The 26,519-nt window shown below is 51.0% G+C and overlaps 1 protein-coding gene across 1 annotated transcript; it reads left to right on the forward strand.

Moving 5' to 3' along the window:
- The first annotated feature begins 3,682 nt into the window (after positions 1–3,682).
- Gpr157 (G protein-coupled receptor 157) lies at positions 3,683–23,434 on the forward strand. Its single transcript, XM_006975210.4, has 4 exons — positions 3,683–4,243; positions 16,073–16,286; positions 18,721–18,915; positions 19,369–23,434. The coding sequence occupies exons 1-4, from the start codon at positions 3,861–3,863 to the stop codon at positions 19,570–19,572; spliced, it is 996 nt and encodes a 331-aa protein (XP_006975272.1). The 5' UTR covers positions 3,683–3,860; the 3' UTR covers positions 19,573–23,434.
- The last annotated feature ends 3,085 nt before the right edge of the window (positions 23,435–26,519 follow it).

Below are 26,519 nucleotides of genomic sequence, written 5' to 3' on the forward strand. Positions count from 1 at the left end.
CAGGATTACTATTAATGTGATGAAACACCATGACCAAAAAGCAACTTGGGGAGGAGAGGGTCTATTTCAGTTTATACTTCCATCACTGAGGAAAGTCAGGGCAGGAAGTCACACAGGGCAGGAACCTAGAGGCAGGAACTGGTGCAGAGGCCATGGAGGATGCCACTTACTGGTTTACCTCCCATGGCTTGCTCAGCCTGTTTTCTTATAGAACCCAGGACCAACAGCCCAGGGATGGCACCACCCACCATAGGCTGGGCCCTCCCCCATCAATCACTGATTAAGAAAATGCCCTACAGCTGGATCTTATGGAGGCATTTTCTCAATTGGGGCCTCCTTCTCTCAGATGATTCTATCCTGTGTCAAGTTGACATAAAATCAGCCAGCACGCTAGCTGAATAAATAATTTTTTTTTTTAAAGAAAGGGCTTTATGATGCAAGTCTGTAATCTTAGCACCCTGGAGAACAAGAAACTCAAGGTCAGATTGTTTCAAGGCCAGCCAGAGATACATAAGATCCTGTCCAAAACAAATATGTTGGGAGAAATCAAAACTGTCCTTCCTGTCCTGCTAGTAAGGAAGAGCATGCAGACACTCTGGACAGAGGCCACGCTTTCCTCACGAAGGCAAACATAGCTCTTTTCCTTAGGACCCAGCAATCCCAGGCACATGCCCAAGAGAACTGGAAACGTCTGTCCACACAGCATTTCTACCTGAGTTTTCACAGAAGCATCATTTATCACAGCGAAAGGTGTTTCCATCAGCTGATGAGTGCACCCAACCATAGAATACGATTACACCTAGGAAAGAAAGGAATCCAGACACATTCCAGCGAAGGAATCTTGAAAACGCCAAGTGAAGGAAGGCAGGCACAAGCTCCATGTACTATGTACATGCACTATGTAATCCCATTCATAGGAAATATCTAGAGTAGCCAAATACATAGACACATTATAAAAATTAATGGTTGTGCAATTTCACAAGAAGTTTAAACTGGCCATTTAGTGCTTTTGAATATTGATAGAGGATCATTTCTTGGCTTAAAAATTGACTATAAAATTCTTTTTATTGAAAATAGATTTCCTCATACAATATATCCTGATTACAGTTTCCTCTCTCTCTACTTCTCCTGGTTCTTCTCCACCTCCCCTCCCATCCGGATCCACTCCATTTCTGTCTCTCCTTAGAAAAGAACAGGGTTTGTTTATGTGTGGTCTATGTGTGTATGAGAGTGTGCCTGCACGTGCACCCGTGTGAGCAGTGCTGGACTCCCAGAAGAGGGCTTCCAATACCCCAGAACTGGAGCTGCAGGTTGCCGTGAGCCCATGTGGGTGCTGGATCCTGAACTCAAGCCCTCTGCAGGAGCAGCAAGTGCCCTTAATAATGATCAATCTTTCCAGCCCAAGTACTTGAGGGTGAGCAAATGCTGTAGAATTAGATAATTACCATGGTAGCACAAACTTGCAAATGTACTAAACCCAGTGACTTATAGGGCTAAGAGGGTCAATGTTATGACAATTAAAAATACAAACATTTGGACGCTGGAGAGATGGCTCAGCGGTTAGGAGCACTGGCTGCTCTTCCTAGAGGTCCTGAGTTCAGTTCCCAGCAACTACATGGTGGCTCACAACCATCTGTAATGAGATCTGGCACCCCCTTTTGGCCTGCAGGCAGAACACTGTATACATAATTAATCAATTAACAATCAATCAATCAACCAATTAGTTAATTAAAAAATACAAACATTTTTAAAAATTATTTTTATTACTATTAATTATGTGTGTGTGTCCATACCGGCTTATGTGCATATGAGTACGGTACCCTCAGAGACCAGGGGCATGGGATACACTTATAACTGGAATTGTAAGTGGTTGTGAGCCACCTAATACAAGAGCTGGTAATGCAAACCAGGTCTTCTGTAAAAGTATCTCCATCCCTGAAAAATACAAAATGATTAAACAAGAAAAAGACTCTATAAACCGGGAACTAATATTTCCTTCAGTTTTTCTTTTTATTTTACATTTTTAAAATTACATTTTTTTTTTTTTTTTTTTTTAGTTTTTTTCGAGACAGGGTTTCTCTGTGTAGCTTTGCGCCTTTCCTGGAACTCACTTGGTAGCCCAGGCTGGCCTCGAACTCACAGAGATCCGCCTGCCTCTGCCTCCCGAGTGCTGGGATTAAAGGCGTGCGCCACCACCGCCCGGCAAAATTACATTTTTTAATTGCATGTGTTCAGTGGGGTGGGGGAGAAGTGTGCTGTGCACAGTGTGGAGGTACGGTGAAAACTTACAGGAGTCGATCTCTCTTTCCAAGTGCGCCCTGAGCATCAAACTCAGATTGTGGTCGTTTTGCCAGGGACAGGCACTAATGTTTCATTCCGTAAAATTCGCACCTCGAGAGAGATGGTCACTTGCTGCTTTTACAGAGGACTGGGTTCAAGTCCAGGACCCCATGATGTAGGGGGTATGATGCCCTCTTCTGGCCACTGTAGGCACTTCACTCACGTGTTGCACAGACATCCATGCAGACATAATATCCGTGCACGTAAAATAATAAAATATTTTTTAAATCGCACCTAATAAACTATATAGAATAACTATGAACTAAAAGTATATAGCTCAGTAGAAGAACACTTCATTGGGATGTGTGAGGCCCTGAGTTTCATTCCCAGCTCCGCAAAAACAGTACATTCATTGTAACAAAAGTTAAACACTTCCCCAGATCAGCACCACAGACCTTGTGAACATTGGACGTACCCAGGCTTCAAGAATGTGGGTCATGCTCTGGACCTGTTTTTGCCACCATCGGAAAGAATGTCTCCAACAACCGCCCTCCTTGCCCCAACACACACGTAAACAGGCTGACCTGGAGGAAAGTAACATTAGCCCTAAAAATGTCGTTCTCCCTTCCCTCCCAGGACGGGATGTCCTAGCCATTTGCTAGCCTCCTAGAGTAGCTCTGGGACGCTTAAGGCAATGACTGGGACCATGACCGGGAGCTACTAGGGAGGAGAGAGGTGTAGGGGCATAGAGGCGTGGGGAAGCTCATGAGCGTGGTGCTGAATGAGCATCAGGGGTGGAGCAGTGCTCGAGTGGGGGTCACGGGAGGAGCTTGGAAGGAGCTGGGCGGTGCCCTGGAGCCACGGGGCGGGACTTGGAGAGCTCAGAGGCGGCGCGCGGAGAGGGCTCAGCATTACAGAGGCGGGGCGTGGAGGGCTCGGGGGCGGGGCGAGGCGGGGCAGGGGCAGGAGCTGGGCTCCAGAGCTTGGGATGAGAGAAGTGGAGAATTTAGGAGCAAGGTATAGGGACGGATTTGGGGCATGGAGAACGCAGGGGCGGGCGCCAGGGCTGGGTGCTGAGGTTACCGGGGCGGAGTGTGGACAGCGCTGAGAGCGTGGGAGGCAGACACAGGGATACCGAGCTTGCAGAGCGCAGGGGTGGGGACTAGGGAGCTCAGGGGAGGGGCCTGGAGGGCGCAGGGGCGGGGCGTGGAGAGCTCAGGAGCAGGGTTTTGAGAGCTCAGCGAGGGGTGTGGGGGATCAGGGGTGAAACGGGAAGAGCTCAGGGGCGGGGATTAGAGGGCTCAGGGGCGGGGATTAGAGGGCTCAGGGGCGGGGATTAGAGGGCTCAGGGGCGGGGATTAGAGGGCTCTAGGCAGGGCGTGGAGGGCGTTGGGATGAGACTGGTGGCTGCTTAGTCGATAGACTGGGCGGGGTTGGGACGCAGGCGGGACCCGTGGGGACGCGAGTCCTGGGCGCCTAGATGCCCAAACAGAGGCGACCGCGGGCTCGGCTTGGCCTCGACCTCTCGGCACCCTTGGACCTGTGCACCCTGGCCGTCTGCCCTTGGTCCCCAGCCGGCCATGCCCTCACCCGCGCCTCCCACCGAGCTGCTGCCGTGGGAGCGCGCCGTGGTGCTGCTGTCGTGCGTGCTGTCAGCGCTGGGCTCGGGCCTCCTGGTGGCCACGCACGCCCTGTGGCCTGACCTGCGTAGCCGGGCGCGGCGCCTGCTACTCTTCCTGTCGCTAACGGACCTGCTCTCGGCTGCCTCGTACTTCTACGGGGTGCTGAAGGACTTTGCGGGCTCTTCGTGGGACTGCGTGCTTCAGGGCGCGCTCTCTACTTTCGCCAACACCAGCTCCTTCTTCTGGACGGTGGCCATCGCCCTCTACCTGTACCTCAGCATCGTCCGAGCTGCGCGCGGGCCCAGCACGGACCACCTCCTCTGGGCCTTTCACCTCGTCAGGTGAGTAGGAGACGCTACTTTGCCGCCAGGCTCCAGACCCAGTCTTACTGGTCCCTGGCCTTGCCTGCTGCACTCGCGCGTCCTCCATCTAGATGGCAAGGTGGCGTGTCCTACTGGTAGTGATGCCCCCAGGCATCCCGGAACCATGGAAGGATGCCTGGCTTGCCCAAGAGATTGGAGTCAACCTATCTGAGCATCTCTGAAGAGGGTGGTTGGTGTCTGCCCCAGCTGGAACCTTCAGGCAAGGTGAGGGTGGGAGCAGAGCTTGCCCACAGGGGTGAGTCCTGCCATTTAGAAAGGATCTGGGGATGACGACACTGTGCCTTTTGCCTCCTGCTTCACGGTGACCTGGCAGTCTCTGCTCCAGTCTGCAGGCTGGGAGGTGAGTTAGGTGTCTGTCCTGGCCAAAGAGCCCACAACTTCCAATTCTGGGTGGATGTACCCACAGTGGGTGTGGTGCATCCAGCCACTCCCAGGCCACAGTGTCTCAACTATAAAATACAGAAAGGTATGCTTTTAAGTTTTTCATGCCATTTATAGACTTCAGGCCCCAGTCACCAGAATTTTTCTTCTAAGTTTTTTTAAGATTTATTAATTTTATTTTATGTGTGAGTATTGACTGCATGTATGTATGTGCATCACGTGTATGTATGTGTACTTGATGCCCTGGAAGGACAGAAGAGGGCATCAGACCTCCCCTACCCAACTGGAGTTACAGGTGGCTGTGAACCATCATGTGGGTACTGGGAATTGAACCCAGGTCCTCCATAAGAGCAACAAGTGTTTTTATCCACCAAGCCACCACTCCAGCCCCTTCTAGGAGGTCTTGACTGCCTAGCATTCATGATCCTCAAAACTGAGGTTTGGGGCTGGTTAGGATCCGAGCTGTCAGCCACCTGGAGCCTCTGAGTGTGGAAACCAAGGCCTTGGCCTGCCCTGCTTGTCAGCAAGAAAACTGTACCCAGAGGCCAGCCTCCCCTGTGTCATTTCGGAGTTCAAAATTCTCAGTGTCCTGTGCTGAGCCCAAGGCAGGAATCCTAAGGCTGTTTCCCTGTCTCCTTGCCTCAGCTCAAGGCCCCAGAGTCTGCCCTAATTATAGGTCCTTTCTGAAAACTTGAGTGCTTTCCAAGGACTGAGAGGGTAGTCAGCACTTTGGTAGAGACAGGTCACCTGGTTGTCACACGCTGAGACAAGCTGGGAAGAGTCACTTGACCTCCTGTTCTTGTAACTCTTGGAAGGAGACCAGCTAGTCCCACTTCTCAGCTGGCCAGACAAAATCTTCGTAGCATGTCATTCACTGCACAGGGACCTGCTGAAAAGGAGGCTGCGGTTGGTTCCTCTCCCCTCCAGCCTGCACCAGATACCAACTGTCAGAGACCGAAGTCTTCCATGGCAGAATTGGAGTCTGGACACAGGTGGCCATTGGCATTGAAAACCAGGCCCAGGCTGGACCTTGCTTTGCCGGAACCTCTCCTCTTGGCTGTACTCCTTCAAAAAATGGAAGAATGCAGTATATTTTTAAGCAAAGGGACAGACCCTTCTGTATAGCCCCGACAGAAGATGATTCTCCTGGCCAACCTGAGTTGGGAGTGCTCTGCTCAGTTCTCATCAGAGGCCCTCTAAGAAGATTCTGTGATGCTCAGGGGAGTCCTTCTAGGGAAGGCTGTGTTCAAGAGACTTGCGAGAACCTGCCCAACTGGTCCATTTATGACCCAGATCCTCCCACGCTGGTTGCTACGGCCTCTCCACTCTATAGCCTTGGAGTATTAGGTTACTCCTGCCGATGGATCTGTTCGTGTGAGAAATCTCCTCCCTGGACACAGACTACTTACTGCCTACTATGTCTTTTCTCACTTAGTTATTAGACAAGGCCTCCCTATGTAGCCCGGGCTGTAACCTCCTCCCGTGGGTGATGAGATTAAAGGTGTGTGCTATCATACCCATCAATGATCTACTTTTCGACTGACTATTAAAAATCAAGTCTCTCTTCAACCCTTACAGCCTTGGAAAGGATTTTAAAACATTAGCAGCATAAATGGTGGCTATCCTGTAAAGAATTCTGAAGAACAGTTGGGGGTTGATGGTACCCCTGTAATCCCAGGGGAGGCGGAGGCAGGAGAATCAGGGGTTCAAAACCTGCTTCAGCTCTATTTAAACTTCAGGTCAGCCTGCCAGCCTGGACTGCACGGGACCCTGTTCCCTCCCTACCCCCCAAAAAAGTTACTGGGAATTGATCAAACAATGGAGTGGCGTTTTCTCATTAAATTAGAAGAAAAATCATGAGACTGCTAACATGAAAAAGTTAGGGAAGCTGAACTGTCCTGCTCCAGTGCTTCTGGAAACTGGAGTGATCCTTGGAGGAAGCTCTTGGTTCCTACCTTCCCATCTAGTAATCCTGTTGACCGGAGCCTAGTCTAAGAAAAATGCAAAGCTCACACAAAGCTGTGTGGACTCAGGACTTCCTGAGGTGCTGATGCCATAGTGAGAATTAGAACTAACTTCAATGTCCAACAAGAGAGGAAGCAGTAAGTTAAGGGACTTCCTCTCCTTCCTATCCAAAATGCGACAGAACTATTAAATGTCCGTGGTTGATGCTCAAAATCATGTTTTTAATGGCATAATAGAATGTGAGACGAAAAGGAAATCTTTTTTGCTTGTTTTCTGGAAGTGCTGGAGATGGAAGCCAGTGCTACCTCCCCAGACCTGAGAAATCCCATCTCTAAAACCAACTACAGGCATGAAACACAGAATTCTGGAGACTCCTCTGCACACACAAGTTCCCGGGAAAGCAACCATGTGACCCAAGAGCCTTCCTCTTAGTACTGAACACGGTCCCATTCCCAGTGACCTTTCTCCTTGACTGAAGTAGGGCAGCTGAGACCCCATCATCTGGCTCCTGAAGGTTTTACAAAGTGATGCCCTGTTATTAGATCATAGATCACCAGTGGTCCAACCAGATGGATGGGGCAGTCACCCATCACTCACAGAAGACAAGTCGGGGGCTCAGGGGTAGACACTCATTCTGACCCAGAGTCTGTGCCCTTGATGAGTCTACCTGGCTGGAATAACAATAACTTTAACAAAACTTACTTATACTTTGCAGATTTCCCAATTGTTAGCATTTTATCTTCTCCCATTATTTTTCTTGAATAGACATGATGCCCCCTCATGTATGTTTATGATATGTGACTTTCCTGCACAGGTACACAAACCAACACATGCCTCTCAGGACAACACTGTCACCTATTGGTAGACTTTCTTGAACTTTTGTCTGTGATCTAACAGTGTCTCTGGGGGAAATTCTGAATTATGCGTTGATCCATTTTTTCACATCTTTTTATCCCTTGAAAATCTTCCATTTCCCCATCAGCCTTTACTTATTTTTACTTATTACTAGTGTTTGGAGGGTACGTGTGCCATGGCGCCTGTGTGTGGAGGTCTCTCCTTCCACCTCTATGTGGACTCAAAGGCTTGAACCTCCAGGCTTGGACATGGAGCACCTTCCCCCTGAGCCATCCTGCTAGGCCAGCATTGCCTAGTCATTTGTTTTTGGTTTTGGTTTTGAGTCTGATCCTCCTGTCTCCACTTCCCTTATGGTGTGATTATTAGTATGTATGCTGCTATACCCGGTCTGTGCAGTGCTGAGGGTCAGGGTCAGACCCAGGCAAGCGCTACCAACTGAGCTATACCTCAGCTCCTATTTAGTGTGTAGGCTAGGCTGGCCTGAAATCCAACATGTAGCCCAAGCTAGCTTCAGACTCAGGGCAAAACCTTTGCCTCAGCCTCCTGAGTGCTGAGGTTATAGACTTGTGTCACTACCCCTGGTTCATTAACATTGGCATTGGGAAGAGTACAGCGTGATAATGTGTAGGACGTCCCGCAGTTTTTGTATGTCTGGTGAGTACAGCATGACAATGTGTAGGACGTCCCGCAGTTTTTGTATGTCTGGTGAGTACAGCATGACAATGTGTAGGACGTCCCACAGTTTTTGTATGTCTGGTGAGTACAGCATGACAATGTGTAGGACGTCCCGCAGTTTTTGTATGTCTGGTGCTTCTTCACAGAGCTTCAAGTTTTGCGCTCCAGCAGGTTTCAGAAGCGCTTTGATATTGACATGCTAAGGTCACATCTGCCAGACATGGTGTAGTTCTCTCTGTTTGTGTGTGTCTCTCTGTGTCTCTGTCTCTGTCTCTCTCTGGGTGTTTTGCTTGCCTGTTTGTACCGCATGTGTGCAGTGCCCAGGGAGGCCAGAAGGGGGTGTTCTCTTGGGACTAGAGTTACAGATGGCTGGGAGCCACTGTATGGGAGCTGAGAATCGAACCTGAGTCCTCTGGAAGAGCAGCCAGTGCTCTTTACCACTGGGCCCCCTCTCCAGCCCTGCTTTTGCTTTGGTAGTTTCTGTTGCACATCTGTGTGGATGTGCCTCTGTGGTCATTCATTTCCAGTGCCCGCCAGGGCTAGAATTGCCTGAATGGGTCATTTCCCATCCTTCCTTTATGGCAACTAAGATAACCCTGTCTCCACCCTCCCCTTGGGCAAGGGCTCCAGAGTCAGCAGGGGCCAACTAGCACCTCTACCCCCTGTTCTGCCTGATCAGTTCTAGAGCCCTGTGAACAGGGGTGGGATGTGGGATGTCTCTAGGGGTCAGAGGCAAGGTCCTGACTGAGCTGGCCTCCAGCAGTCTGGACTTCTGGCTCTATTTCTGAGTGAGAGTGAATGCAACAGCTGTAGTGCTCTCTCTCTCTCTCTCTCTCTCTCTCTCTCTCTCTCTCTCTCTCTCTCTCTCCCCCCCCCCTCCCACCTCTGAGGCTCCCTCCGGTTTGTGGAGGAAGTCTGACATCCCAGCTGACCATAGAGTCTGCTGTGGGGAGTGGGAAGTCCCACCATAGTGAAAGGGGGAACAAGGGAGGGTCTAGCCATGCATAGTAGTGTGTGACTGAGATCCCAGCACTTGGAGGCTGAAGCAGGGGGCTTGCTATGAATTCAAGGGCAGAGCTGGATTTTGGGGTTCTTCCTGCCATGTCCCAGTGTCCTCTCCAAGACTCATGCTGGAGAGGGAGGTCAGGGGAGAAGAATGAATTTGCTTGTGTTTTTTTGAGGCCGAGTCTCAGCTCAGCCTGGCCTCAGACTTGCTACGGAGCCCAGAATTCTCTCAAACTCTTGACCTTCCTGCCTCCACTTCCCAAGTGCAAGGATTACAGGCTCGAACCCCCATGCCCACCTTGGCATTTGTTCTAGACAAGGTCTCACACTGTAGCCCAGGCTGGCCTAGAACTCACTCTGTGGCCCAGTAGACTGGCTTTGAGTTAAGGTCAGGCTTCTCTTCTCTGCCTCCCAGGCGCCATGCCCCCCTCGGTCAGTTGCTGGTGCAGGGGTGCAGACTGAGGGCTCTTGCAGGGGTGCGTGCTGAGGGGGGAGGGGTGGGCTCTGCCGGAGGGTGTTGGATCTTCGTGTTCTCGTTCTTGTGGCTTGTTGTTTTCTGTGGGTTTGTTTGGTTGGTTGGTTAGTTTTTTGTTTTTTGTTTGTTTGTATGTTTTTTGAGAGACAGATCTCACTCTGTAGTTCTGGCTGGCCTGGAACTCATAGAGACCTGCCTGCCTCTTGCCTTTGTATACGAAGTGCTGGGATTAAGTCATGTGCCACCATGCCCTGCTCATCCTTAAGTATTTAAACAACCAAGATTCTTTCCAGGCTTGGTAGAGAGATGTTGAAGGAGGCAGATTGCAGGTGAGACATCCTTTAGTACCATAGGGGGGGGGGGGGGGGTGGTGGCAGACGGAGGCGGGAGGCAGAGACTGGCATAGGGGTCCACCAGCAATCCACAGGACAAAGGAATTCCTTCATGGACTTTATAGAGTGCGCATTATGTGAAAGCACCAGCAAGACTAGCTCAGGAAGCTGATCCTATTGCCCCACCCTGTCTTGGGGCTGCTGCATGCTAGGACTTGAGCTGCTTAGGGAAGATACTTGATAGGAAGGAAGTGAGGCCTCTGATTCCCTCTACAGTCTGCGGGGCGACCGCTCATCTGACTCTGGGCGGGCGGCCTCTTGAACAGCACGCCAGGGCATCAATGCCCCCCAAATCGGAGCTGGTTTGTGTTTGTTCTACTGAATGTTTTTTCCAAGATTATATGGTAAAATCTTAGCAGTCGAAACCCAGGGCAAGAGCCCCAGGGACAGCACCAGAGGTGGGTACCCTTGATCCTTCCAAGAGAAGAGTCAAATTGTTTATCCTTCCCCAGGACCCAGGTGGCCAGGGGCGTCTGCTGAGGGCTACAATGTCATCAGGTGGCTTGTGCATTGCACAGGACACCCCTCCCCCTCCCCCAGCTGAAGCCACAGAATGACCTCATGGTGGCCTTCCTAGAGACTGACCCCCTGAACCTCTCCCACGTCCTAGCTCTGCCCCCTGAGAGGAACAATAAGTAAGCCATTGTCCTGGGGAAGCTGCCTCTGCAGCCTCCTCTGTTCGCCTGGGCTCCCCTCTGGCTCCTCCCCAGAGCTTTTTTAAACTGAAACATTGTTGCCTGTCAGGTTCCTCTATTTTTTCCCCCAGTTCTGTTAACATTTTAAAGTTTTCCATAACCACCAGGTCCTTAAACCAGGAATTGCCATTTGGCACACAGAGGGAGTGAAGGAAGACCCCCCCCCCCACTTTGTTTCCTACCCAGCAGTTGCCAGCCTCCGCAGATCAGGAGGAACTGGGAAACACAGGAACCTGGTTGTGGGAGTAGCTGACGGCATAAATGATGCTGGAGCCCACTTGCAACCTGGGCCCTTAGTGGGATGGGCTGGGGCCTGGGCTGGCGGTTCAGATGCTCTTTGGAAAGCAGTGGGCAGCTTTTCCATTGGACTCTGAGAAGGAGGAGGAGGGATGTCCTTACAGAAAAATGCCCCACTCTATAACAGATGGGCAGAGCTGGGATCCCCAAGGGGCCTGGTTCCAGCGGGCATCCTGCACATTGCTATTCTGAGGACAGCCACCTGCCTGTGGCTGTCATATAAATGCCAGGGGGTTCCTAGTATGAGGGCGGCTTGCCTCTTCCCTGTGCAACTGTTTCCAGTTTCACTTCCCTGGGGATTTAAAACTAGAATGATAGAGTCCCCAGAGGGCCTTGACTGGAGAAAGTCAAGTGGCATTGTTTCAGTTTTCTCTTCCTTAAGCCCTTCTGGTTCATTCCTTTGATGCTGGAGCCTGGCTCCCCAGGGGCTGGGGTAGTGGCCCTTCCCAGCACGTGTGCCTATGTTCTGCATGTGTACCAACAACAACGGCAGCCTGGGCAGCTTGAACTTCTTCCCTCAGGGCTCTGGAGCTGGAAGTTCAAGGTGTGGGCCAGGAGATTTCTCCCTGGCTCATAGACTGTGTTGTCTCCCTGGATCCTCACAAGGACGCCCTTTGTGCTTGTCAGTGTCAAAATATGTTCCTAGATTTTGAGATCCGGTGCTGTTGGATGTGGGCCACTCTGGCCGCCTCCTCATGTGTATTTAGGTAACTCTTGAAGGACCTTGTCTCCAAACAGTCATAGTCTCAGGCTCTGAGAGTTAGGGCTTCAGGAGACAGATCTGGGATGGAGCCTGGTTCAGTCTGTAACTGCCTGAGGAGGGAGGAAGCTGGTGCAGAGCTGTGGGGGACCAGCCCCCACACTTATTTACCCCAGGGACGCTTGAGGAATGAGGGATAAGAGACTTAGTTAGAAATGGTGAGGAGAGAAACAGAGAAAACACAGGATAGACGCGGGTGGGCCTGGATCCTTATCCACCGGCCCAGAACTTTATTCCAAAGGTCTGTTTATAACAATGCCAAGGGGTGGAGCAAAAGACCGCCCCCTTGCTAGTTACAGTCACCTGGTACCCAGGCCCAGGGTCCAATCAGCCTCCCGTGCAGTCCTGCTGGGTCCAGCCACGAGGAAACCTAGTGGGCTCCAACAGAGCCAGACCTTGGGTTCTAGACCAGCACAAACCAGGGGCCCTGGCACTGAGGGGACAAGTGAGAGATCTGCCAGGGTGTGGTGTGCTAGCCTTCTTCTGGACACTAATCCGTGAGGTCTCCTGCTTCAGAATCAGAGGTTTCAAGAGGCGAGGCCTTATCCAGCCTGGTCTACACCAGACCCAGTTTCAAAAAAATGTAAGTGATAGAGACAACTTTAATAATACAGAGAACTGTGGAGCAGAGGCAGGCTGGAGAGGTGGCTCAGTGGTTAAGAGCGCTTGCTGCTCTTGCAGAGGACCCGGGTTTGGTTCCTAGCACCCACCTGGCAGACCATAGCTGCCTGGAACTCCAATTCTGAAGGATATGACACCCTCTTCTGGCCTCCATGTGATATACATGCATATCTGCAGGCAACACACTCGTATCCATGAAATAAATAAATCTGTAAAACATAAAGCTTAAAAGCATTATTAGGCCAGAATTGAAGCAGAGATGGTGCTTTGTCGGGGTAGATGGGAAGCTGTGTGTTCAGCCGAGAGGTTGACCAGGAGAATGGATCAGAAAGAATGGTGAATATCCAAGCATCATGGCAACACCAGTGCTTCGTGGAGCAAAGAAGTCCCTTAGTCATGGCCTGGTGAAGTTACAGTCTGTTTCTTCAGATAGGGTCTCACTATGTAGCCCAGGCTGGCTTCAGACTCCTGGCAATCCCCCTGCTTCAGCCTGTCTAGTACTGGCATCACAGGCCTAGCTTTCACTTTCCTCTTAGATGTTACAGAAAATGAAGGTTATGAGGCTGCCTTGCGGGATGGTATCTTCTTAACTCCTGAGCGTAGCTGCTCTGGCATAGCGGGGCTCCCCGAAAGCAACCCTGGGGAGTCCATTGGCTGTATGGCCTTGATCTATACGCGGTATAGAAATGTAAATACATGTTTGTGCTTGTGTGTCTTTTAAAATTACACTTATTTATTTTTGAGGGGCGGGCACGAATGCACCCTGGCACACATGTGGAGGTCAGAGGACAACTTGTGGGAGTCAGTCTGTCCTTCCACCACGTGGGTCCCAGGGGTGGAACTCAGGTCACCAGGCTGAGTGGCAAGTGCCTTTATCCACTAAGCTGTCCCAGCAGCCCCAGGTACTGTATACTTCAGTCTCACTTACAGGCTGTTGTTGTGGCTGTCCTCTGAGCCCACTTATCCCAGCCGGCCCTGATGGCTGTTCCCTCGTGAGGAGGTAGAGAGGTCACAAGACGCTCACCTGAGTGTCCAGCCGCTTCCTGCCACCTGTTGTACGCACCTCTGACTGACTTACACATGTCCTTGGGGAGGGCCTAGAATATGTAGGCTCAGAGGATAGAGGAAGACTAAGGGGCAGGGGCTAGGACATTTGGCCCAGAGTATAAAGGAAGACTCAAGGGTCGGGGGCTTTCTGTCTAGATGGCCCTGGGGAAGTCCTCATCCCTACTGGCTAAAGGAAAGGCTTTATGATGCGGCCTTTTTGTAAGGAGCACCCACACCCCTCTAAGTAACCCCTCACCTATGACCTGTAAGGAAGCCCTGAAAATTCATTCGGCTCTCCAGAGGGAACTTTGGCAGAATCATTTCTCAGTTTGGGACCCCCCCCCAACCCCCGCCCCAAGGGATTTCAGCTAGAGCTGAATGCTTCACTCCCTTCTATCAGTGGTATGTATGATGAATGTATGCATGTGTGTGCATACATGTGCACACACTATACACATCCACCTGCACTCTTCTGATGGACATTAAAACATTCCAGCAGGATAAGGTCCCGCCTCGGCGCCAGGTTGGCCTCCGGAGTGTCTGCCTTCCATGTGCTGGGATTACAGGCATGCGCTGCCCTGCCTGCCTCTAATCACAGTCTTCACGGCTGCTGGCACATGTGTGGCTGCCTGGGCTTGTGTGAGCTGCATGAATGCTCATCTGGTTTTCCTCAGATGCTGCCATCATCACCCCCACCCTGTGAGAACGCATGCCGAAGCTAAGCGACCTGCCCAAGTGGTGACAGAGCGATAATTGGGACCCAACCCATTGCATCAAAGTCAGAGCTCCCAATCCTGTGTCACCTCCATAAGAGGTGCCCCTCTGATAAGTTGTTTTGGAAGGAGACTGGGCAGGGATTCTTGGAAAGGGGACTTGGGACTTGGGCCTAATTCCAGTTGTGTTGCAATGGGTGCATTCTCCAAATGGGGGAGCAGAACAGTGTCCCCAGCGGTGGGCTGCCGACGAGATGTTCTAGACAGTCACTTTGACTCTTGTCAGCCTGCACTCCCTCCACATAAGAAAGGGGGCCTTGCTGGGTGGCAGTGGTGGCGGCAGTGGCACACGCCTTTAATCCCAGCACTCAGGAGGCAGAGGCAGGAGGATCTCTGTGAGTTCAAGGCCAGGCTGGTCTACAGAGCGAGATCCAGGACAGGTTCCAAAGCTACACAGAGAAACCCTGTCTCGGAGAAAGAAAGAAAGAAAGAGAGAGAGAGAGAGAGAGAGAGAGAGAGAGAGAGAGAGAGAAAGAAAGAAAGAAAAAAGGAAGGAAGGAAGAAAGAGAGAGAGAGAGAGAGAGAGAGAGAGAGAGAGAGAAAGAAAGAAAGAAAGAAAGAAAGAAAGAAAGAAAGAAAGAAAGAAAGAAAGAAAGAAAGAAAGAAAGAAAGAAAGAAAGCCTTAGGGCCAAGGGGATTTGCCTACACATAGCCTGTGATCTAGCTCTGGATTCTCCCAAATCCTACAACCCCAAGTTCTCCCAGGTTGCCTGGGCACTGACTGAGGGTGTGAGTGAGTGTTGAAGCCCAGACATGCACGCTGATGTTTGCATACTGGTGTCCACACCCCTTTGGGTGTAGGGAGAGAAGCCAGGCTTCTAAGAGCTGGATCTGTCTGGCCACACCCCTCTCTGAGGAGCACTGAACCTTTCTTTTTTAATTATTTTATTTTTCAATATGAGTGTTTTGCATGTATGTCTGCTTACCACGTGTATGCCGGAAGAGGGCATTGGATCCCCTGAAACTGGGGTTAGCAATCTGCAAACACCAGCATTTGTGTTTTGGCCTAAGTACTCACAACCTCAGCCAGTCCCCTGGCAACCTGGGGGGCTCTTGGGGTACAGGAGTTGGGAGTGGATTCTCTGGGTCTGGATGGGAAATTATAGGCTATGGATAGGCAAATCCCCTGGGCCCCAAATGGTTGTGAGTTACCATGTGGGTGCTTAGAATCAAACCTGGGTCTTCTGGAAGAGCAGCCAGTGATTGATTGATTGATTGATTGATTGATTGATTATGTATACAGTGTTCTGTCTGCATGTATGCCTACTCACCAGAAGAGGGCATCAGATCTCATTACTGGTGGTTGTGAACCACTGTGTGGGTTGCTGGGAATTGAACTCAGGACCTCTGGAAGAGCAGGAGACAGCCAGTGCCCTTAACCTCTAAGCCATCTCTCCAGCCCACAGCCAGGGATCTTGATCTCTGAGTTGTATCATTTGGGAGATTGTTTTGAGGGAGTCTCATTCTGTAGCCCAGGCTAGCATCTCACTGTGTAGTCCAGGGTGGCCTAGAACTCACAGTGATCTGTCTGCCTCCACCTCCCAAGCCCTGAGGTTACAGGCATATACTATCATGCCCAGTTTCTGTGGCACTAGAGTTTGAGCCGAGGGCTTCATTCATGCAATCACTCTCCTGACCAGGCCACAAAGTCCTGAAACGCTAAGTTAGAGCGGGCTCCCCCCTGCCCTTCCTGCCCTCCCTTGATTACAGGAACACACTATCTGATGCTGGTTTGGGGAGCATTGCCCTCTGCAGAGAGGACCCCAGTCAGTCATTTTTGCCCATGACAACACTGCAGGGTGTTATGGGCTAACCTCGGCACCTCTCTTTTCATGTTATTCTTCAGCTGGGGTGTCCCACTGGCCATCACAGTGGCCGCTGTCTCTCTAAAGAAGATAGGCTACGATGCTTCAGATGTGTCCGTGGGCTGGTGCTGGATCAACCTGGAGGCTGAGGACCGTGTCCTGTGGATGCTGCTGACTGGGAAGCTGTGGGAGATGCTGGCGTATGTCTTACTGCCTCTGCTTTACCTTCTGGTCAGGAAACACATCAACAGAGCGGTAGGTGTCTGATGTGCTGGCCCTTCAGGGACAGGCTGGTTCTCTGAAGGACCACACTAGTGCCAGGCCACAGGGCATGTGTGCTTGGACTGAATATGGGATCATGAATAGACTTGTTGTCTAAGTAGTCCTGGTCTAGGTGAGGGGACTCAGTGGTCGAGTAGCTGGACCACAGAGCTACGCTCTCCACTGCGGTCCTGCACTGCCCCCGTGTGGCCAGCTCCAATATTACACTAAAGAATTTCAAAGTCAAGGATGATGGCCACAGATAACTCACCTCCCCTTGGTGGTCAAAATTGTGTCCCAAGTGTCAGGCTTTTCAGGAGATCATAAGTCATTAGGGCTATCCAGAAAGAGAGGCTGGCTCTCAGAGAGGTGAAGCCTAAGCAATTACGGTCAAAGATAAACCAATCAGTGGCCGAAGCAGTCACAGCTTTTCCCTGAATTCAGACTCCAGTCGGTGAGAATCTCATTTCCTTTCGTTTGTTTATGTCTTTTTTTTTTTTTTTTTGAGACAGAGTCTTGCTTTGTTTTGTTGTTGTTGTTGAGATGCAGGTCACATGTAGTTCAGGCTGGCCTGGAACTCACTACAGAGTTCAGGATAATGGTAAACTTCTGACCTTCCTGCCTCCATCTCTCAAGTACTAGGATTAAAGGTCTGCACCACGCCAGTTTCTGCAGTGCTGGGGATCGAACCCAGGGCTTCATATGTGCTGAATGAGAGCTCTATCAAATGGCCAACCTCTTTGAATGCTCTTCTCACTTCCCACCAACCTGGGAAGATGGAGGCGCTTCTGGAGAATGAAGCCGGCCCCCTCCAATCCCACCAGGCCCCATCCTGTTGGGTGTACCTTTTGTCCTTTCTAGAGCAGGGCAGGAGGCCCCTGCTTGCCAGAGTGGCTCCTGCGTGCGACAGTCAACTCTTGCAATTTGGCAAGGGTTTTCAGAAAAGAAAAGGAATGAAGTGGGCAAGGAGGTGAGAACATAGTCATTCCTGCCTGGAGATGGGGGAGAGCCGAAGATAAATGGGGAGGCGCGCTTGGTTCTGAGGAGCCGCCCAGCTGGTCCAGCTTCCCCAAGCTGCACCACCTCCTTTGAACTCTCTGCCCTGCCCCTCCCCATCTTGTGAGGTGGACATTCAGCTCCCCGGGCTACTGTCACAGACCCTCAGGGGAGGAGGAGGTGGGCCCTTTAATTAGGTGAGCTGTCCAAGCTTGACACTCAGATGCCAGGCCTATGGTTATTCCCTCACCAGCTTCAGTGTCCTAAACACATGACCAGGCTCAGACCGACACCTCTCACTGGCCAGTTCAGTCGGCCTTACAGATTTGATTGTGATTTGAAACTGAGCATCCTTCCCTGCTATGAGAAACGGTCCTCAGGAATGCACGAGCCAAGGCTGGCTCCTTCCTTTCCTCCACCCCTTCTGTGGGCAATCTTGCTTTGGGCAGGGAGGAGGGGGAGGGGGATGGCACCAGTAAGCTGAGCAACAAGGGTGAGTGATGTCAGGGGGTGGAGGTCGGGAAGAACCACGGAAAACAGACAGCAGTCCATGACTGGAATGGGCTCAGGGCTATTTGCAAAATGGCTGCTTGTGAGCTTCATCCAGGACGTGACCCTGAGTAAGGACCGGAAGGTGAGGGAGCTGTGAGTAACTGGGCGTGCTTCTCCAGATACGAGGACCAGCTAAGACCTGGGGTTGGAGGAGAGCAATGTGGCTGGAAGAGAGGGAAGGGAGAGAATGGGACTGAGGTCAGAACTGAGCCGGAGCTCACCTGAGGGGACAGGGTAAGGAAGAGTTGAAACAGAACCACCAAGAGCTCTGAGTAGAGGACTTGCCAAACCTGCTCAGACCCTCTGAGAACTCCCCTCCTGCGCTGGGGATGGCCTGGGGGAGGGGCAGGGGAGACCAAACAGACAAGATGATCATTCTGTGGCGGTGGGTCCAAGGATCCAGTTTCCGGGTCTGTTCTGCAGGTGGGGGCCTTTAGGACTTGCCTGTAGGTCAGGTGTGACTGGGGAAGAAAAGATGACGCCACATGGTGACAGGAAGGATGAAGTGTCTCTGAGCTGAAACGAGTGTGCACTAGACCTAAGGGCTGAGATGACTTACTCATCCCGGGCAGGGCTTCTGACATCTCTGAGACACTCCTGTGGCCATGTGAAGGAAGTGGGCAGGGGATCCCATCTGGGAGTTGAGGCTGGGGGATGGCTCCTGGTCTGATAGACTCCAGGCCTCAGTGTCCAAGTGGAAAAGGCAACAGTACCCCCTCTTGCTCTTCCGGGCTGGTGTGGGCATGTGGGTGTGCGGACTTGTGAGTGTGTGGGCGTGTGGATGTGTGGGCATGTGGGCCTGTGAGCGTGTGGACGTGCATGGGTGGTTGTGGTAAGAGGCACCCCTGGCTCAGGTCTTTGCTCTCTGTCTTTGACACAGCACCAGGCGCTCTCCGAGTACCGGCCCATCTGGGAGGGGCGCCAGCTGCAGCGGGGCTCCTCCGCCATGGCTGATAAGAAACTGATCCTGATTCCCCTCATATTCATCTGCCTCCGGGTCTGGAGCACCGTGCGCTTCGCCCTGACCCTCTGTGGCTCCCCAGCTGTGCAGTCTCCGGTGCTGGTTGTTCTGCATGTATGTCTGTCCGTGGGCCCTGCTGCCCCGCAGTGGCAGGGCCAGATCCCTTCCCTACACACTGATGATCTCAGGTCCCAGGTGTTGGCCAGGATGGGCCTATGGGAAACAGGATAGCTCAGTGTCCTTTCCCTGTCCCCAAGCAAGTGTAGCTTTGCAGGGAGGGATGGGGAGAAATCTTGTGTGGCTGTTCTCAACAACCCAGAGAAGTCCTGGTAGAGTTGACTGATCCTGGATCCTTCTCATTGCGGAAGGCCTAAATGCAGGTCTGGCTAGGTGGCCAGTTCAGGCCTGTCCAGAATCTGCTTTAAGGCCACTTGTCTACGCTCATCCCATGACAGCTTAGGGGCAGGCACAGGAAAGGTCATAGGATTCATAGCAGTCCACTGACTCCCCTTGATTGTGTTTCTAAGATACCCCCAACCCTGTGCTTATGCCTCTCCCCCTCCCCAGGGCATCGGGAACACCTTCCAGGGAGGGGCCAACTGCATCATGTTCGTCCTCTGCACCCGCGCAGTCCGCACGAGGCTCTTCTCCCTTTTCTGCTGCCGCTGCTATCCTCAGCCCTCGACCCAGAACCCCTCTGGAGCTCCTGCTCCCCCCAGGATGAGAGAATCTCAGGAATCCGGACTGATCCCAGAAGTTCCCAGCACTTGAGGGGTTGACTTTCCTCATTGCTCGCACCACACCGGCGCCGCCTTCCTGGTTCATGCTGCGGAGACAGGGTCATGCGCACTGGAAGCCTCAACTGGTGAAGCTCGGACCCACCCCCGTGAAGGAACGGCCATCAGTGCAGCCTCTTCTACCTCCTCTTCTCAGGCAGGCCGTGGACACCCGCGTCCTGGTTCCGTGTCCCGGTTCAGTGGGGTTTATTTGTGGAAGCCCAAAGATGTGGGATTCGGGACGCCAGCAATGCAGGATTCTGTCAGGGCACTGGTTCTCAGTGTCCTGCGGCCACCAGCACGGTTTACTGTCTGAGGGACTCAGATCCATGGACCTCTCCCATAGGTGACTGATAATGTGTTATGGATTACAGAGATGCGTCTACCCAGACATCACAGAATGGGGTCCAGGTTTGCCAGGGAACTGAGATCCCCTGGAGAGCCTGGAGTAGTTAGAGGTGAACAGTCCCCAGTCCACGGAGGTCACAGGAGACTCCTTCATGGCACCCAGGCACACACTCATGGGCATCTCCCGGGTTCTCTGCTAGGGTCATAGGCCCTCAATATTTATTGCATTGAATTTCAGCACAGGCCAGAGTCCAGAGTCTTGTCCCGTTAGTCAATCACATAACATCCAGGTCCCTTCCAGTACCAGGACAGACGGCAGCTCAGCTCTAGTCCCTAAGGACGACACTATTTCACTCACCCCTGTTCTCAGTGATTCACGTAGGGGTGAGTTGGGAGGGCGTCTGACTTTGTTTAGTTGTATTTTGTTTGTTTGTTTTGTTTTTTTTTTTGTAGGAAAGGTGATCGGAGAGCTGGCGAATGGTCCAAATACTGATTCCTCCCGAAGGGAAGTGTTTTGAGATTCAGCCTTGAGCTGGGATGTAGCTCAGTGGTAGTTGCCAGGTTGGTCCCTGCACCAAAAATATTTTAAAAGCCTTTTTTTTTTTTTTTTTTGTAGTTATTTGTGGCATATGGAAAGAGGATTCTGAGATGATTACATTAATTTTATTGTTTGAGACAGGATCTCATTACGTAGCTCTGGCTGGCCTGGAACTTGCTATGCAGACCAGGCTGACCTCTAACTCACAGAGATCTACCTGCCTCTGCCTCCCAATAATTACATCTTTAAAAAATGTTTTGTTTGTTTTGTTTTGTGCTCTCTGTACTAGGGCCTTGTGTCCGTTAGGCAAGTGCTCAGCCTCTGGGTTCTACCCAAGCCTTCCTTTTAGTTTTTGTTTTGAGACAGAGTTGCCTAGACTGGCCTTGAACCCCTGTCAGCCAGGCTGGTCTTGAACTTGCGATTTTCCTACCTCAACCTCCCAGGAAGCTAGGATACAGCCTTGGACTACCATGCCCCACCAGAGAAGAGCATAAGTGAGCTGTGTGTCCGTTTCTACTCAGTGGCTCTTCCAGCTGCACTTCCTCGATTCAGAGAGCACTCAGAACGGGAAGTGTGACCGCCACCTTGCGGCGGGTCGAGGAAACGTTCTGCTATACCTGTGCCCTTGGATTCTGTCGGTACCCCGCAAAGCTGAGAGGGTCACAGAGCATAGTCAAGTGGTTCAGGGTGAGAGCAAAGCCACACTGGGCTATCGATTCCCATTTTGCTCTCAAAACGACATCTCTCTCAGGAAAGGAATAGTCACTCAGAGGACTGTGTCCATACGCTCCTTTTCTGATTTCCCTAGAAAGCATTTCTTTAGGAAAATCTGCAAGAGGTGGGCTCCCTCTTGGGAGTCAAAGACAGCTCCTGGGCAGGGGGCTGTCTGTTTACAGAAACAGCCAACAGTCGGGCGTAGGGCATGCTGAGGTCCTGTGAGGATATAACAGCCAATTTGTGCACTGCCAAGCATGGTCCCCTGGCTTCTAAAATGGAACCGAAATTTGAGGAATTTGTTTCCTGCAGAGGAGAAAATGATCTACAAACACCACAGAGGAAATGATATTGGAATAAACCCAGCTGGGCAGGGCATTGTGGAGCCCTGGCTGTCTGAGGCCTTGTTCAGAAAAAGCCTGCAGAGGGAGTCGGGGGCCTTAGAAAGCATGCCCTAGCTGGAGTCGGGGGCCTTAGAAAGAATGCCCTAGCTGGAATCGGGGGCCTTAGAAAGAATGCCCTAGCTGGAATCGGGGGCCTTAGGATGCCCTAGCTGGAATCGGGGGCCTTAGAAAGCATGCCCTAGTTGGAATCGGGGGCCTTAGAAAGCATGCCCTAGCTGGAATCGGGGGCCTTAGGATGCCCTAGCTGGAATCGGGGGTCTTAGAATGCCCTAGCTGGAATCGGGGGTCTTAGAATGCCCTAGCTGGAATCCGGGGCCTTAGAAAGCATGCCCTAGCTGGAGCCCGGGGCTCACTCAAGCTCTCTCTTTGATGACTGATGACAGGATAGCTGTCTGTAAAACCCTCCACCAAGTCGACACTTTGGCTCCCTCCATCCTCTCCCACACTGCCCTGTCACTGCAGGTGAATGGTGGTGACCCCAGGCTTGGTGCCTCTAGCCCTGTGAGCTCACAGACATCAACCTTAGTGGGTGTGGAGGGTGCTCAGAGTTCAGAACCGAAGACAAAAGGAAGGTGAGTGGGTCCCCAGTGCCAGGGGGAGGCACTAGAGGCTGCCAGCTCCCATGTTGCCTTGCTCAGTCTGGAGGCTTTCTATCTCTATTAATATTAATATTAATGTTATTCACATTTATCTGCATCTGCCCCTCAGTCACCCAAATGTGACCTCAGCCTTAACGGGTGCTACAGCCCTTGCCATGTCCCCATCACCCTTTGTCAGCACTTTGTGACTCTCGTTCTCCTGGTCAGTTGCCAGCTGCTTCCTGCCTCTGTCCATCTGAGGCTTTTTTTTTTTTTTTTGGCGATATGTATACATATCACCAAATATGTTTGTATATATATATATATGTGTGTGTATACATATATATTTTGCAGTATATATGTATATATCTCAATATATATGCATACTATATATACACAAATATATACATATATTTTGCGATATGTATGTATGCCTATTGCAAAAATGTTTATATGTGTATATATGCATATATTTGCCATATATATGCATATGTATATATACCACAATATATACAATGTATATACATATATATTTTTGTGATGTATGTCTATATCACAAAATATGTTTATGTATATATGTCTATATAATTTTTGGAGATAAAATTTGGCCAGGGGATTAAGCCTAGGCCTTTGTGCGTCCTAGACAAGTGCTCTAGTACTTAGCTGTTTCCCAGTCCTTTTTTGAGTTTTGAAGCAAGGGGTTCTCACTAGTTGTCCAGGCAGGCCTTGAACTTGAGATCCTCCTGTCTCAGTTTCACTGTTTCTGGAATTGCAGGCCTATGCCACCAAACCCAGCCAACTTTCTGAAGCCTTCTAGTTCATTCTTTCTCTCTCTCTCTCTCTCTCTCTCTCTCTCTCTCTCTCTTAAAAGAATAATAAAGATTACATGTGTCCAAAGCTTAGAGTGCAAATGAAGTCGTTCGTTTGTCTTTACTTTGTTTTTTTTTGTGTGTGTGTGTGAATGCTTTCGTGTATGTAAGTGCACATATGTGTGCAGTGCCCTTGGAGGCCAGAGGGAGGCTGACCCCCAGAAACTGGGGCTATGGGTAGTTGTGAGCAGAGGGTAGAGGGAACTAAAACAGGGTTCTCTGCAAGCACAGCAAATGCTCCTAACTGCTGAGCCGTCTCTCAGGCCCTTCTTCGTATGTTTTTATAAACTCACAGTTGTGGCGCAATTAAGTCTAGCATGAGATTGTTTGGAAGCATGATGTTAACCCTGGCTGGGTGAAAGTCCAAACTCTTGCTGTTTTAAATTAAATGAATTGATTATTTTTTTCCTGTGTGTTTGCTAAACTGATTCCCACTGATGTGGGGAGGGGTGGGTGGCCTGAGGGGTGGTGGCTGAGGCCTGGAGAATCCTTTCTTTCAATGTATGTCATCACTGGCCACGCTTGGGCTTCATAGACACTTGAAAAGGTGCAGGTACACGTGTTGATCGGCTGCAGGCCCGCCCTCTTGTCCAGCTTCTGTCCTTAAGTCCTGGGCAAGTTGTACTCTGTAATCCTGGACTCACCCACCGCCCTCTTCCATCCATCAGAACCTTCCACCTTGGGTAGTTGGTTCTCGTACACACTGTGTTTCTCACCCTCTCTCACTCTCTCTGGCTCTCCATGACCCCCCACAGCCCTCCCTGACCCTCAATGACCCTCCGCTCTTCACTGACCGCCATGCCTCTCTCCCTTTCCGTCCATCCCTCCCTCCTGACCTGACTGCCAGCCTCCTTCTGAATGCCACCTCCTGTCTTCTTTTCCTGCTCAGGAGGTCTTCTGCAGCACCCAACTCCATCTAGACCATGAGTTCGAACCTCAGCTTCTCATTGCTGGAATCACAGGTCTTGCACACCTGTGTCCTGATTCCCTGGAGTTTGTTTGAGCATAAAGAGGTGGACTTCAGGGAAGCCATCCATGAAGGGTCCACACATGCAGGCCCTGGCTGGGGGGGGGCATCCATGAAGGGTCCACACATGCACCCCCTGGCTGTGGGGGTGTCAGCCATGAAGGGTCCACACGTGCACCCCCTGGCTGTGGGGAGTCAGCCATATATGGTCCACACATGCAGCCCCTGGCTGTGGGAGGTCAGCCATGTATGGTCCACACATCCAGGCTCCCCTGACCTGGTGCTTTTTCCCTGTCTCCCAAGCTCTCTCCAACCTTCTCCCTGCAGAAAATGCAGCTTGCTGCTCTTCCCTGCTCTACACTGTCCCTGTGCTTCGTGGCCTTTTGCTGCCCTTGTCCGATGGACATCTAACAGGATGACCTCTTGTTCTCACGGATTCCCCAGCAGAGCTCTACATACTCCACTTTCTTCTGGGGCTGTGTGTTCCAGGGGCCAGCCTGACATGCATCTGTGTCCTGGTGTCATTTCTGTGGCTGTAATAAAATACCGTGACAAAAGCAACTTAGGAGCCAAGCCTGGTGGCACACCCCTTTAATCTTAGCGTCTGGGTCTTCAAGACCAGCCTACTCTACACAGAGAGTTCCAGGCAAGCCATGGCGACATAGTGTCTCAAAAACAAAAACAAACAAACAGAAAAAAAGCAACATAGAAAAAAGGTTTATTTAACTTATAAATTCAGGTCACACATAGTCCATTGTTTCAGGAAAGTCACAGCTGCAGAAACTCAAACCAGCTGCTCGTATCACATCCACAGAAGAGAACAGAGTGATGGCTGCAAGCAAGCTTACTAATCTTAAGCCCAAACCAGAGAATGGCACTGCTCACTTTCATGCTGGGGCTTCCCACGTCTTTTAAGGCAAGCAAGGTAATTCCCCACAGACATGCTGTCTCAGTGGGTAAAGTGCTTGCTGAGTGATTATGAGAGTTCAAGTCCTGGCACCCACTGAAAAAGTAAAGTGTGATGTTGTGGGAGGCAGAGAGAGGAGGACCCCCGGGTCTTCCTGGACAGCCAGTCTAATCACCGAGGCCCAGGTCCCAGGAGAGACCCTTTCTCAAAAGAACAAGGTGGATGATACTGGAGGAACAACACCTGATGTTATCCTTGGCCCCCACATCATACACATGCACACACGTACACACATTCACCCTCGCTCAGGAGCACCCACATGTGCACACATGCACACAAATGCGTGCTTGTGCATACACATATATACATATGCACACATACAAAGAAAGAAGAAACTGATGGAAATGAGAAGCAGGCAAGGGCTGGAGGTGTGTCTCAGCATAGAGTATTTTCCTTGAGTGCATGTTTACCCAGGTCATTAAAAAGGAAAAGAGAAAAGAGGGTACATAAGCCTCCAGGCTCTGGAGAGAGACTAGATTGCAAGCACAGCCTCCCTCCTGCTAATAATTATATCACTGGGTGTCAACGCTGGCCTCCCAAGTTCAGTTGTCGTAACTAGGTAACAATGAGACCAAAATGACCCCAGCACGTCACACAAAGACACCTGGAGAAAGCCTGTGACCCAGGATGTCACCTCCAGTGCAAGTCAGCCTTGAAGCCATCCTGAAGATTCCAGTTTCTGTCTGGCCCTACACAGAAGACACCACAGTTGAGAGCCCAGGCACAGCCATGGTCATCAGTGATGACCCCAAAAGAGAGAACTATTTTTTGTTCTGGGACAAGGTCTCACTATGTAGCTCTGGTGTCCTAGAACTCACTCTGTAGACCAAGCTGGCCTTGAGCTCACAGAGATGTGCCTGCCTCTGCCTCCTGAGTGCTGAATTAAAGATACCACCACACCTGGCTAATTTTAAAATGTTTTATTTATGTATGCGTGTTTTGCCTGCTTGTGTGTCCTTGTGCATGCCCAGAACTCTTGGAGGTCAGAAGAGGGGTCAGATCCCTGGAATTGGAGTTACAGGAAGTTGTGAGCCACCATGTGGGTGCTCGGAACTGAACCTGGGTCCCCTGGAAGAGCAGCCAGTGCTCTAACCTCTGAGCCATCTCCCCAGCCTCCGTCCTTTTAAAATTTTAATTATTTTTATGTGTATGGGTGTTTTGCCTACATGTATGTCTGTGCACCATTGCATACCTCCTCCAAGGAGAGGCCAGAAAAGGGCATCGGGGGTCCCCAGGGTCTGGAATCACAGACAGTTGTGAGCTGCCATGTGAGTGCTGGAAATTGAACCTGGATCCTCTAGAAGAGCAGCCAGTGCTCTTAACCACTGAACAATCTATCCAGCCTAATACTTACTCCATTGATGCCTCTATTTATGCAAGAATTCCTGACAATTTCTTACACCCATGCTGCCAGAGAAGGAGGCAGGCCCTCCCACCCTCTGGTCCTTCTTATCACTTTTCCTCCTGGCAGACAGCCGGGGCACAGGGCATTAGCTTGCCTGGGCACATTGTGCCACCAAAGTCAAACGATTCCAAGGTTTTCTAGAACAAACTGGC

The sequence above is a fragment of the Peromyscus maniculatus genome, chromosome 2 (genome assembly GCF_049852395.1).
Source record: "Peromyscus maniculatus bairdii isolate BWxNUB_F1_BW_parent chromosome 2, HU_Pman_BW_mat_3.1, whole genome shotgun sequence".
NCBI classification, from domain to species: Eukaryota; Metazoa; Chordata; class Mammalia; order Rodentia; family Cricetidae; genus Peromyscus; species Peromyscus maniculatus.